Source organism: Triturus cristatus, chromosome 1_1 (genome assembly GCF_964204655.1).
Source record: "Triturus cristatus chromosome 1_1, aTriCri1.1, whole genome shotgun sequence".
Lineage (NCBI taxonomy): Eukaryota > Metazoa > Chordata > Amphibia > Caudata > Salamandridae > Triturus > Triturus cristatus.
Genome location: NC_140579.1, coordinates 576,585,336 through 576,599,507, shown reverse-complemented (window position 1 = coordinate 576,599,507; position 14,172 = coordinate 576,585,336). Strand labels below are relative to the sequence as shown.

General features: G+C 42.9%; 1 protein-coding gene across 1 annotated transcript in view; it reads left to right on the top strand.

The window, feature by feature from the left end:
- The window catches only part of LOC146870662 (receptor-type tyrosine-protein phosphatase V-like), a 450,224-nt gene that overhangs the window by 336,062 nt on the left and 99,990 nt on the right, over positions 1-14,172 (top strand). Inside the window, 2 exon segments of the mRNA XM_085643396.1 lie at positions 181-257; positions 3,340-3,474. Coding sequence (XP_085499522.1) covers positions 181-257; positions 3,340-3,474 — 212 coding nt within the window.

The following is a 14,172-nucleotide window of genomic DNA, read 5'->3' as shown; positions in this document are numbered from 1 at the left end:
CAGACAAAGAGTGCTCTTTTCCAAATTACATCATTGGTTAAAAACTGTGACATACATCGAAAGAGTCAGATTGATTTTATACAGTGCTCCTCTGGCCAGCACTATGATATCATTATGTTGTCTAGTAAAGATATTTCGAAAATGTTTGCTTTAACCCTATTTCATTTTTCATATTTGCAGATGATAATTCAAGAGTCAAATTAAGTCTTATTGGTGAAGAACCTGCTTCCGATTACATCAATGCCAACTTTATTCCTGTAAGGCTCAATTATTTAATCCAAAAGTCTGAGTAAATTGTGTAGCTTTATGTAGTTCCCTTTGGTGTCATAGGCTGCAACGATGTGCCTGAACAAAATTGCTTGTCCAGAAACGAAGGGGTCGTGAATCATCCAACATCATAATGCATTAAGTACTGTAAGCCAGGACCCATGACCTCAAACCTGGTTTATGTGTCACCTCCGACTTTCTCTCACCTCTTTTCTCTCACCTCCTCTCTCCCATCATGCCCAACTACGTGGCGTTACCCCTGCTTGTCCCTGAAGCATCTGCAAGTGCTTGCTCCTCTCGCTGCTGTTCACCTCCTTCATTTGAGCATGAGAGTCTGTGCTATATAAGCCACGTACATCCAGAATATCTTTATCTCTCACCACTCTTCATGTATCTCTTTCTCTCACTTTTTGTCTCTTAATTTCTGTTTTTTAAGTGAGTGCCTTGCACCATTTATGTGACTTCTTTGAGTTGAAGCTGAAACCAAAATAACCACTATAGAGGGATAAAACCAAGGAACAAAGGGTGTAAACCTGACATAACATCTTGAGTTGAATTACAGCATCAGTTTCTCTGAGATCCACAGACGTTCAAGAGCCCTGCAGCATGTTAGCAGAGCGACTGTCTGCCCATCCAGAAGACAAGTGGATCATACCCTGCTTGAACATAGCTGGGAGAAACAAACTGATCATAATTCGCAGAAATGAAGAGCCAGTATTATGGCAGGCACAATGACAAGACTCTGTGCATAGGGCATTTCTTAGCTGGCAGCATGCGGAATGCCAATAACAATTGAAATGCTACTCTGGGGTTCTATCTTGCTGTTATGTTCTGGGAGTGTTGTACTTTTTTTCCATCCAAAGAATGGAGGCGTAAACAAAATGCCTAGGTAAATGCCTTTGGCACTGTTGAGGTTGGGAGGTAATTTTTCGAATGCCTGTTGGAGATACCAGGTAAACGGAAAATAAGATCAGGGAAGATAAATGAGAAACATGATTTATAACTATATAAGAGGGATAGTGGCAAAAACTGGTCCACTAAATGTCAAATTTGAATATAAATTGTGCTTATTCTCAACATTATTTCCAAGCTGAGGCCACAGAGACTTGAGGCTGGCTGGTAGAGTTACAACAACCAAAATCAAAAGCTCTGTGCATGAGGGAACAAGAATAAGGAAAATTCAAGCCAAGGCCAGCCTCAAGGCTGTAGTTTCACCAAGACTGATAGAAGAATGCAGTGGCTGATAAAATTGTATTCAGTTAATAGGGTCAGCGGGAGGTGCCACCTACACGGTCTTTATGGACCAGCATGCAGCAATCATCCCGATACCAGACTGAGAACTGACTGTCACCCATCCAAGCCATACATTGGACAGTAAATGGTCCAGAAAGTTGAATGCTTGTACGTACTCTTGCAGGTTTCCTACCATCTCCGACAGCGTTGCTAAATAAGGTGGACTATAGATGAGAAGATAGTTTGCAGTGCATAGGTAAGATAAAGATCAGTCTATACCTTGCAACTCTCCTGGATAGTCATTAAGAGAGCCATGTATATTGATAGCCAGTCAAGGGATAGGCAACAAATTCATAGAAGCTTTAACCATGAGGGAATCTCTGTTAATGCCAGTCTGTTTCTCAACTCATCAGTACCTCTTCCGCCAAAGTAAAATATCTGCCCTAATTAATGCCCAAACTCTAAACCCCAGTGTAGACATTTAGCAATTTTGGCCCAACCACTTCCTCTTAATTCCTTTCGGTCTTCATGAATGCCCTCAATTTTTCCTAAATGATGCCTTGCTCCATTTACTCAAAATGCCACATATTTCATTCGATCTTTAGAAGAACAAATTGTTTCCTGAATACATTAAATACTGCCATCACCTAAATCATAGTTTGATTAACAAGGCAGTTTTTGCTATCTTCAAGCTGCTCGGTTTTGGAAATTGGTTGCTGCACAGCTCATGTCGAGCACCTTGGCCACCTTTATACCCTCTCCCTCAATCTCCCTGGAGAGCATTTCAACCTTAGAGACTCTTGTTGGTTGAAGGAGAGCCACACTTGATAAGGTATACCATCTAAACAGGCAACATGAAATCCTTTCAAGTAGACATTGCTAGGCTCTCCTCCAGCTCAGCAGAGGCCAAAGTGGGACAGTTAGAGGATGAATGAAAATGAACTTGGTATTACAGCTGTCTTTTGTAATAACCCTCTCTGATCCATCGTGGAACAATTACACTTGCTCAAAGAGAATCATTAAGGCTATATGACAAGTCCTCAAAAATACTTCTTTCAAAATCTACAAAATAAAAGTCAAGAATGCTCTTAAATCACAGATTTGTGGTTGCTACTGGTGCTTTATGACCATTTCGCCACTTTTATCAGTAAAGACTGTTAATATTTATATAAAGATAGTTACCACCTCCTAGCTCTATTTCTCCATGGCGGGTCAACTAGTACTCACAGTTGCACTTGCAAGTATTTTCGTTATCTTGAAACTTGTCCATTAAAATTGATGCTCTGGTTCCTAATTTGTTTATCCCCCAAAGGGTTAAGGCATTATGAAATCACGAATTGTATTTTCCTCAGATTTTATTTTTTTAAAATAATTGCTGTGTATGTTCTAAGCAGTGCTAAAGTGTTTAGAACAATATAGGTCATTTCTCTCCACCTGCGCGTTGGCTGCTTTTCTTCCCCTTTCATATCTAACCTTATTTCTACATCATGTAGCACCTTGTAGGTTCTATGCTCCCACTTTAATTTCTCAATATTTACCTCAGTCCTTTTATGCACCCGCTCAGTTTGTTTGGCCTCGAAGAGCACATATACAACTGCACACAGTATCAGCAGTTCTAGTTGTATGACGTTCCTTTCCTGAAAACATTTGTGATTCCAGCACTATGGGTTTAGATCATTCTCCTCCTGCTATCTGGCGTCATCTTCATGAAATACTAAGTAAATCCTTATTTTAATACACACTGTTAATCTGCAGATCACTCTAAGTAATGCTGGAGTAACAATTTCAGTGTGTATTCCTGGCATTGTGATTAATATACTTTACCACTGCCTTCTTCAGGGCTATTTCGGATACGAAGAGTACATATGCACTCAGGGGCCACTGAGGAAAACCAATGATGACTTCTGGCGACTCATATGGGAGTACAACGTGCCTAACATCGTAATGCTGACTGTATGTATGGAGAACGGCCGGGTAAGTCTGAGGTTTTATAAAATGACAATGCACTATGGTTGCTGCACTCTTAGAATTAGAAGACACAGTACAGCTATCATAGGCACTTAATTACATACCAGATTTACGGTCAAGGTACTTCCAGTTACAGTGCTATTTTTATATTAGGTCATCATAGAGTGCAATAACTGGCAAGGATTTCGAACCTGTGTCAGTAGCAAAGCGGATGCTGTTTGTAGTGCAAATATAATATAGAATCCTGTAATGCAAAGGTCATACACATAGAATTCTTATGCTGCTGGGACTCGAAGACACTCTGTAGTCCCAGATGAGGCACATTGATGGGATAGAGTTACTAAAATGCGACCAGACATGGTGTTCTGCGATATGCCTCGGGCCAAAGAGGAACAAAAGAACCCCAAATTATTATGAAGTGTTGGAGTAAAAGTGCCTGGATAGTGAATGAGGAGGAAATGCATTTAGGCCATCTACTACAAAAAACAACAGGGGCATGGAAGGAATACTTGAATTCATCTCATCCACTGGCGATCACTCAGGCACATTCCAGTCCATCGTTTTCTGCGACTATGTCACTCTAAACAGAGACCTGCCATGTGCAAATCAGCCTGAACTGATATCTGCTTTCTGTGCACTTTAGGGTGCAAAATTATTAAATAAACCCAAGGTAGCCCAGACATACAATTGCCCAGCAATTGTGGAGCCCAACAACACTTGTTACGACCTGCTGCCTACCACACACGTACACATCTGCTGGGCAACTGGCATGCATACTAACAAATGGGGTACCTAAGCAATGTGGTACAGCATCTAGCCTCGCCCATTCAGAATCTCCTAACCCATTAAATTGGAATATTCCCCGAACAGCTGTATAATACCATTTCTTAAATGGCAATAACATGGGAAATCCTGCGCTGCTTGCAAAGTTACAGTCTCCTAGATCGAAATCTCTCAGGTTTATGAGCACATTGTGATAGCGTAAAGTGTCTTGTTGGAATTTGAGTATTTTGGAAGGCCCTGGAATAGAAGTCTTTCCAGGCTGGTGTTACTAAACCCTTCCTCCTTTGACAAGGTTGACCCATCCCACACTGTTGAAAATATTGCACTGACCTGGAATGTGTAAATAACTTCTCGTAGATTATTGGTCAGTCCAACAGGCCCTCGATTCTTCACTTCATCCCCTTTTAATCTAATCTGCAGATCTGGCGCTGCTCCGCCCAGGCTAACACCGAAGTCCAGCCCCTGCAGGCTCATCTGTAGACATGTATTTGTCAGCTCCTTTCCCAGAGTCTTCAGGCAAAAAAATATCATATGTAAGGTAGAACGTTATTGGGATCTATCTTGGTGGGAATCTGTTCTCGGGACCTTTAGTAATGTGGTCCTCCTGTCTGTTTAAAGAGGTTTCCATGGGCTGCCAATGTTACCCTTCCCTTCAACAGACTGCAGCTGGGACAGTCCCTGATACGAAATCCTTCAATCAAGGGTAGGGAACCATATTTTACCAGCAAAATTTAGAAAGCCCAGCTTTCATGGACAGCCATTGCCTAGATCTCGTGTTCACTGGCTTTTGGTGGACGTGTTTCGAATTCCTTAGGAGATGTGGACTAACGGCTAGAGGTGCTGATGTTGGAACTAGGAAGCCACATTTGAGTTCGAGTTGATTCAATATCCTGTGATTCTGGGCAAATCACTTAAACTTCCTGTGCTAAAAACTCAAAAGTATCTGATTATGAGCTTGTATAATGTAATCTGGTGTTCATGGTAACTGCTTTAATGCCCTTGGGCCAGGTTTCTGCTTTATAGAAAACTGCAACAACAAAAAAATATGCATCTCAACTTCATATTATTTGCAACAAAGAATTAAGCAATTTCCCGCTGCTAAAACTCCAATGTACAAATGCAAAATTCTCTTATCATTCAGCCTCTCATCTTACTTTTATTGAGAGTACGAGTTTCTCTGTTCTAGACTGACTTTTGGATGAAACTCAGTTAATTCTCACATTAGGCCTTCACTCCTAAAATGTAAACGCCTTCCTAAAGTGCACTTTTTTGTGTGTTTGAGATCCAGTCTGTGATCTAAAGTAAGCAGTACAGGTCATTGGAACACTTCCTTCCATGCAGTGATCTCTGTAAGAGTTAGCCACTCAGATGATGTCACCACGTTGAAAAAAACATTTGCTGTCATTAAATAATAATAATGTCAGATTTTTTCATAATGAGAGACCGGAGCACAAAATAAAATCACTTATGCCACCACATATTTTGTCTTAAATGATTTTACTGTTACAAGCAGTGACTGATTTGTGCAGGGTTCACACCTAAAACTGAGCTCCAACTTAAATCTTTATTTTTACATTTTCGCAACTGATTATAAACCTGTGGGTAAGATCTTTAAAGGCTGAGTCACCATGATGCTCAGCCAGGGACATCTTAAGGATTTAGGGGGCCCGGGGCTGAACGTATTTTGGGGGCCTCCGTTTGGAACGGCTTTTAATTTATGATCCAACTTCAGCTGTTTCTTGCCATCTTTGGTCAGGTCACTGACTGTGCACAGGTGCATTCGTCGAAATTATAATGTTGCTACATCTAATATTCAGGGATACTGATGTGTGTTTTCAATATTGTAATACAGTAGCGGCTCACTAATATTACTGCAAATAATATCTGTGACAGCCTCCCATTTCGTATATGTGAGGTCCTGTTTTGATGTAAAAGAAAGTTTTTTGTGGATGTTGCATGACACAAAAATACATTGCTCTGCAAAATGTCTGTAAGATACTCTCACACATCGCTCACATTAAAAAAAAATTAAAGGGAAATTGTATTTAAAACAATCTTTTTATGAATTACTCAAGGTCATCCGAGCAAGATTGTAGATCACAGCTGGCTCTATCAGACCCCCCCTTCAAAGGCTGGGACCCTGGGCCAGAGTTTACTTTGCCCATGCCTAAAAGCGTCTCTGTGCTCAGCATATCTATTGGCACAGACCAGCTGCGCATAAACGATGTTAGATTGTTACTGTAGTGTCTTTTATCACCCAGACTTCAGGCTGGAATACACGAAGACCTGGCTGCAGATTTGCTAGTTAAAAGGAGGAGGTAACCATCAAGCGTGGTGAATACATTCAATAATTTTACGCTCTCAAACCAGTGCTTAACAAAGTGTCTCACTTTGTAAGGCTATGAAACACATAAGCACTGTCACAGTGACATTGTGAGTCGCAGATGATGAGCAGTTTGCTGCCTTAACATAGCAATTCCACACACCATGCCTGTTTTCAACATACCTTTTTAGGTCTCGCCTGACCCAGCGCTTGCGCTGCTCTGGAGTGAGTTTAAGTAAGGGCTTCAAAAAATGCTACTGCCAGCCACAGCTTGCAGTGAATGTGCGCGCGCTTGAGCAGAGGCGCCATATTGCGTGATTACTGCTGCGAGCGCACCACTCGCGCACATGCACTGCAAGCTGTGGCCGGCAGTAGCATTTTTCACCCCGATCACTTTGGCCCCGCGGTTAACTTACTTTTTGCGTGCGCACACACACACAACTCCCGCTTCTCCCCCTCCCCCACCACATATCGCGTCTCGCGGCCACTCGCGCACGCGCGGCCAATGCTTGTTTTAAGCAGGAAATAGAATTCTACAGGAAACAAAATTACCGAAGACCATTCGAGGGTGTGAGCTCAATGCCACTGAAGAGTACGTACAATTCTTATACTTAAAGTTCAGTCTACCACTCTTGTGCAGCTTTTGAAGCACGGATAACCTTTGAAGAGAGCGAAAAGCACCGTAAGAGGCATCAACACTGCCTCCTAACCTCCAATCACTGCAAGAAGAGCTTCGGCATTGTAAGCCCATCTCACTGCACTGCACACCCGGCGTCATTCATGACATTACTCACTCAGCGTCAGCTGCCACCGGGCGCTGCCAGACTTACACTTCGCTGCGTTAGTCTGCCTGGGCGCCTCTTACGTTACACACACAGCAGCAGAAGTCCCCTGAACTGTTCTCCTAGGGATGAGTTAGAAGAGTTCTCGTACTTGTCTGTTGCTGTCCCTTGCCTCACACACAGATACATCAGTGCCCCAAGGACAGGACGCACACACACAGCCAGCGCCTTCACTCAGCTTTGATGGAAAGCGCTACACTCTCAAAGCTGATATGGGCTCCCAAAAAGGTACAGATTTGCGCGAGGAGTATAATTTGGACCTTAAATGGACACGAGGTATGCCCCCGCTATTTTAAGAGGCATTGCGCCTGCATTTTTTAAAAAGACTATTTTTAAGGAATATAGTTCTTTTTTTAAGCACGTTTCTTCCTCTTTAGTGGCTTGGCTCCTCTGCTATTTTCAAGAGGAATGTTTCCTTTTTAAAGAGGAATTCCGCCACTGTTTTTTTTTATCGATGAATGATTAAATGTTTCTATATATTTTTTAAGGAATGAGTTCCTCTTGTATTTTTGCTGGGAGATCAGCGCAGCTCGCTGCCTGGACATAAGAGTTGACTCCTCTGCCTAGCTACAAAAGGGAAGGTGCCTGTGATTAAAATCGATAATAGGAGTGTATGCTAACAGCGCTTAGAAACGGATGAAGTGGTATATAAAACACTTTGTTATTATTACACATTTGCTCAAAAATACATTATTCAGAAATAAGAAATCCTTACATTTTATCCTTAAGGCCATGATTAACCAAGGCAACAATCACATTGCTGTGAAACATTGGGCCGTATTACACAGACTGCACTGAGTGGTGTGAAGTTTATCTCGGTCCTGAACGGCACAATGATGGTGTTACTCATCAACTGGAAATGCTTAAAAATTAAAAGGATTTTCCCAAATGTCCTGGCGAACACGAGCGAGATAAAGATCTAAAACCTTGTGGCAATTATAAAGTTCTGTACTTAATTACATTTTTTTCCATACAGACCTACATGCCTAGTTATAAAGTTCTCTATAATTACATAATTTTATTTACAGCAGCAGCATCACATGGCTTAAAACAGTTCGGCAGAATTTTCAGTAAGCATGTACAGCACAATTCACAAAGCTTTTGCTGCGACTTACCCATGTAGTACCCCAGGCTTACTTCTACTTATCAGGAGTAAACCGGGAGTACTTCTGAACTTCTCAAAGGATTCAGGGGTAACCACAGTGCACTGTAACAGTAAGTCACACCACCTCACAGCAACATTTTTGTAAATCAGGTATACAGCATTTAGTGAAACTATAGGACTTGGGTATAATTTTTTGAACAGTGTAGCCTTCTTCAGCCTCCAGATGCCTGACAGTTTATTTGAGAGTGAACCCCTGCTTGAAATTGGCCTCACTCAGAAAAAGGGATATAGGTTGTAATTAATTTTCTCTAGGAATACATCTATACATTTGAGAGGTTTCAGGATTAGTCTGGCGCGGTCTAGAACTAGTAAGTGCCTCTGTTATTCACTTTACATTTCATTCCACTAAGCATTTACATGATCCAGAAGGCCAACAATATTTACATATGTAGAGTATGATCCTATATATTTTTATTTAGCTTGTGGATCACAGTTGGTATGACTGAACATGAAAGACATCCTCTTTACTTACATACAAGTACCTTCTTGACTTTCAGTTAACAAACACACAACAATTTAGTGTAGGTTAACTGAACAAGCATTGGCATAGCCAATAGGTCTCGCCTTTGGGACATTATAAGTGTTTAGCCATGCAACAGTTGATGTTGCACCAAGGATATTATGCTGCATAATTAAATACTTATAAGGTCCCAAAGGCGAGACCAATTGGCTATGCCAATCCTTGTTTGTTAGGTCGCGCTGAGTCAGCACGCATGCGCTGCTCGGAGAGACATTTAGTAGGTGAGTTTTCAAAGTGCTGCTGGCTGGCGACAAGCTTGCGTACACGCGAGCGTGCACGCGCAAACCGCCAGCCTTCAGCGCCATCTGTCTTTCCTCTCGCTTGCTCCCTGCCTCCGCCCCTCCCGCGCCTTTGCGCTTACAAGCGTTCGGGATTCTCCCAGTGGGTGCATCTCCGTCACTACACCGTAAATAGTTCAATTGCTTTATTACATATATGCTGTATAATACACACACGCTACATCTCTAAATGCCTGGCCTACATTTTTAACATGTTGTGAGTACACAGGCCGTGATCTGAAGCAGTGCACAGTGCCTAGTACATAGACTGCATTGTTTAGTGCCCCGCAGCATGCTACTCTCGAATAGTTAGCGACTACGATAATACATTTCAGTTTAAAGCACCAATAATGATGATTACTAGGGATCTGCCCAGTAATACACATTATGTGGCAAGTACACATGCTTAGTACACGTGTTGTGATCCGCATAGTATACTGCGCTGTATAAAACACAGTTCACAAAGCTGTCTGTAAGATGATGTACAGTATAAAGGAAAAGGACTGAACTCTAATTCACATGCTGTACTTTGTAATACATTGTACAATGTGAGCCACAAGCATGTGTCATAAAACTCTGTTCTCAATACGTAGACGATGATTTAGTACACAGCTATACCACACAATACATATGGGCTTCGCGCTAATAAGATGTACATTTGTGAGAGCATGACCCATCTTCGGTAACACCCCACAGTGCTGAGTATTTCAGTCTGTCTCTTTAAGGGACTTCAGAGCCGAATTAGTTTGGTTGTCTTTGTACTCTGTAGCCCTGCCTACATGTGCGTTACGTTGTATTATGCTGTATGGCACTAGATACATGCTGTACACTATACTTTACTACAGGAAGTGTGCAATTCTAGTTTGAACCTGCATTTGCTATTCTCTGCAAAACATTGTGCTCTGCATTACTCCATTCAACGCTGAATAGATTGCTTGTAAGCTGAATATGTAATTCTCTCGGCAAAGTGTATAATGTTGGGTACATGGGGGTTCCTGAGATTCTTGCTACACAGTGCGGTGCTACCAGTAGTATCTTTAACATGATAAATTATATAACGTTTAATCTAAGATTAACTTTACTGCGCTGACAAAACGGCTCCCTTTGCAGTACGCTGTACAGCGCTGAGTACCTGTGTGTTGTAAACAGGATCTAGGGGTGGTTATCTTCTGGGTGTTGAACATCGTACTTGAGCTACTACAGCGTGTTCGAATCCAACTTTCACAAGATAGGCGCATGTGAGTCGTAACATTTCGAGATCGGCACTTGCTGTCACACAGCTTATGATACATTGTGTTTTTAATATCTTCTTTATGACTCTCAGTGCCGTAGTGTATCCAGGTATGGCCTTAAGCCGTGGCTGTTCATAATTATATGTGGTAGTAGCTCGGTTCTAGGGTGATAGACTGCTTTGTCATCATCCTACTTTTTAGGTCTCGCTGAGTCAGCGCGCATGCGCTGCTTGGAGAGACATTTAGTAGGTGAGTTTTTCAAAGTGCTGCTGGCTGGCGACAAGCCTTCGTACACGCGAGTGTGCACGCGCGAACTGCCAGCCTTCAGCGCCATCTGTCTTTCCTCTCGCTTTCTCCCTGCCTCCGCCCCTCCATCGCAATCGCGCTTACAAGCATTCGGGATTCTCCCAGAGGGTGCATCTCCGTCACGCAATATTACGCCCACCTTAAATTTCTCTTCCGTCGACCCCTCTCGGGGTCAGGCCAGTGATCTCCAAGTTCTTTAATACACTGAAGACGTTCCAGGCGAAGGCAGCCAGATGCAATGTAATAAGTACTGGCCCCAGCGCCATCATGCATAAAGGAAAATCGCCTCTTCTATGTTTTGCTGTTACAGGTTAGGAGCGGCATGGAAATAGAGAAAAAAAAGTCTGAAGGCAAAGTCCAAGTTTTACTTCCTGTGAGCGTGGTGGCCAGCTTAGCATGGTGCTCGTTCCTCTCAATTTAAGGACAATGCATACTTTTTAAATTAATTAGCATACTTAAAACACATAAAATAATAACGTCAGCGTTAGAAACAATCGCTCACGCTGTGTTCACCATTCCGGAGTGAATTGCAGGACGTCGGGGTTTCAATCTGGGTTTATTTTTTCAACTAAATGCTTTATTGTTCTAGATTATGCGGGTTTTTGGAATGATGCATTGCCGCTATTTTTTTCTAATCGCACCTGGCTGTTGGCGGAAGCAAGTACACTAGTGGTAAGCATAAACTGAACAGCAGCGAGTGAGCAAATTGGCTGAATCAACTCTCCTAACCCCAGTAGTATTTACCCTGTAAAGAAGTTGCAAAAATTGATCCGAATATTTTCCAACATGACTTCCCTGAAATGTTGCAGAAAGTTTTAACTATCGGGAGCATTTCTGAGCAAGAATTTAGAGCATATCAGCAACACCCCCCGCCCCCCGCCCCCCGGAAAATGGGGTAAAAACACTGGCTTAACGCACAGTTCTAGGCTCTTATTCAGGAAAGATTTAAAGGTGTGAATGAGTCTGGCATGGTAGACATCAAGCGTCACTTCGGCCAATCTCATTCCTCATCTCCAAGTTAACACGATCAGCACTAGGGTGATTTACTAAGAGCGAGCATTTACGAACGACTTATTTGCACCACAGCACTCTGAACAGGCACGCTTCCTAGAAGAACTCCGCCTCCTTGAGCAGCAGGCTCACAACGTCAAATCAGAGTGCATGAAAGTGCAATGGTTCTATTCCACTGAACCAATCGGAGCTGGTGCCGAAAAGCAGAATTCACGTTTGCCAATAAGGAGGCAACCATGTGTCGTGGTTCTACTGCTGCAGCCAATCGGAATAAAGAGAACATAGTCAGCAGGAAACAAGTTATCCTCCCTCTTCTGTGTGCATACTGTTGTGTCTAACAAAATACACGTTACTAAACCCACGTCACTGGAAAGTTTAAGTAAGGTCAATAAAAACAAGCATTGGCATAGCCAATAGGTCTCGCCTTTGGGACCTTATAAGTGTTTCCATGCAACAGTTGATGTTGTTGCACCAAGGATATTGTGCTGGATAACTAAACACTTATAAGGTCCCAAAGGCGAGACCTATTGGCTATGCCAATGCTTGTTTAGTAAAGTGATGGGTTAGCAAAACCAGCAAAATGAATGCGGAAATGTAGGTCTGCTGTTCCTTGCAAGCCCACATCGATGAATTCCCAGCTGTTAACGACCATTCGTGGAATGTGTCCTGGCTCATTCATGTTAATGATGAAGGGTTTCTGCAATTGTTGGCAAATGGTTTGTTGAGCTGTGCCAGACTGAGCCCAGCTGCTGTGCTAGCTGTATCCAAAGCGTCTCAGTGAGACCTGGTGAACACGTCAAATCATATACTGGCCGCAGAAGGTTTCCTTCTACTGTGAATAGATGGGGATAGAAGCAGAGGGGAGGGGAGAACCGTTATATTCAGACACCAACGCAAAATAAAACTGACTAATATTAATTAGAACATTGGAATGTTGGGAGCTCAATTGTAGACAATGGAGTGCTCCCTGCTTCTACGGGCCGGGAAAGGCCCGCAGAGCAACATTCCAATGTTTTCACAAAGGCCTCTTGGAGTTCGAGGGGATTTAAATCCCCTCGAGCTTCGAGAGGCCTTTGTTTTATTTGTTAGAACATTCTGCTCTCTAGTGGCAGAATATTCTAATAGCCTTATAGCCCTTAGTAGAAGGCTCGGGCCTTTAACGCAGGAGCGATCCTTTAAAAGCAGGTATAGCCCGCTACGGCGGGCTATAAGGCTATATTAGAACATTGGAATGTGGAGAACTCCATTGAGTACAATGGAGTGCCTCGTGCGTCTACGGGCCGGTAAAAGCCCGCAGAGCAACATTCCAATGTTGCTTTTGTTCGATGAGCACGAGGGGATTTAAACCCCATCGGGCTCCGAGAGACCTTTTGGTTTATTTCTTAGATCATTCTGCCCTCTAGTGGCAGAATGTTCTAATAGCCTTATAACGCTTCGTAGCTGAGCTATACCGGCTATTAAAGTCCCTCTCCCTTGTTAAACGCCCTCGCCTTCGGCGCGGCCCTTTAATGCTGGAGCAGGCCTTGAATGGCCGGTATAGCCCACTACGATGGGCTGTAAGGCTATATTAAACAAATGCACGATATGTGTCTCACCCAAACTAAATATAAAATGTCCGGCGTTCTGCCAGCCAACAAAATATGACCCCGCTCCATGATTTGTTCTAGACCCATGGTCAGGAGTGGCCCATGCAGGTAAGAAAGCTGGGGCCGGATTGGGGAGGAATTCGACAGATGACCACGAAAGAAATGAAATAAATAAATAAATAATTTTCCCTTGTCGACTGTCGAAATCCCCCTACCCACTGCTCTTACCTGCACAGGCCGCTCCTACCTATGATCTTCAAGCTTTTCAAGACCTCACATAAACTAATTCCATTGAGCTGCCCCCCCCCCCCCCCCCCCGCTTCTCGCCCACCAGAAGACAAACATAGCTTATCTCGTATAATATAGTAAATATGAAACTGGGCAAACATGCTAAAGGATTTAAGAGGGGGCTTGTGGGTACACCCATTAACACACACAAACTTTGCTATTATTTTAAAATTACCACACTAAATACATGCCTGGAAAAGCAAGCAAGCAAGTCAAACATGTCACGTGCAAACCTTTGCTAAGAGAGGGTTTTTAAAAACATAGGGGTATATGTACAAGCCCCTATCACCACGGGAACGTCACTTTTTGCGACGTTCCCGTGGCGATAGGGACCATGCCTTATGTACAAGGCAGCGTTAAGCCACTTAAC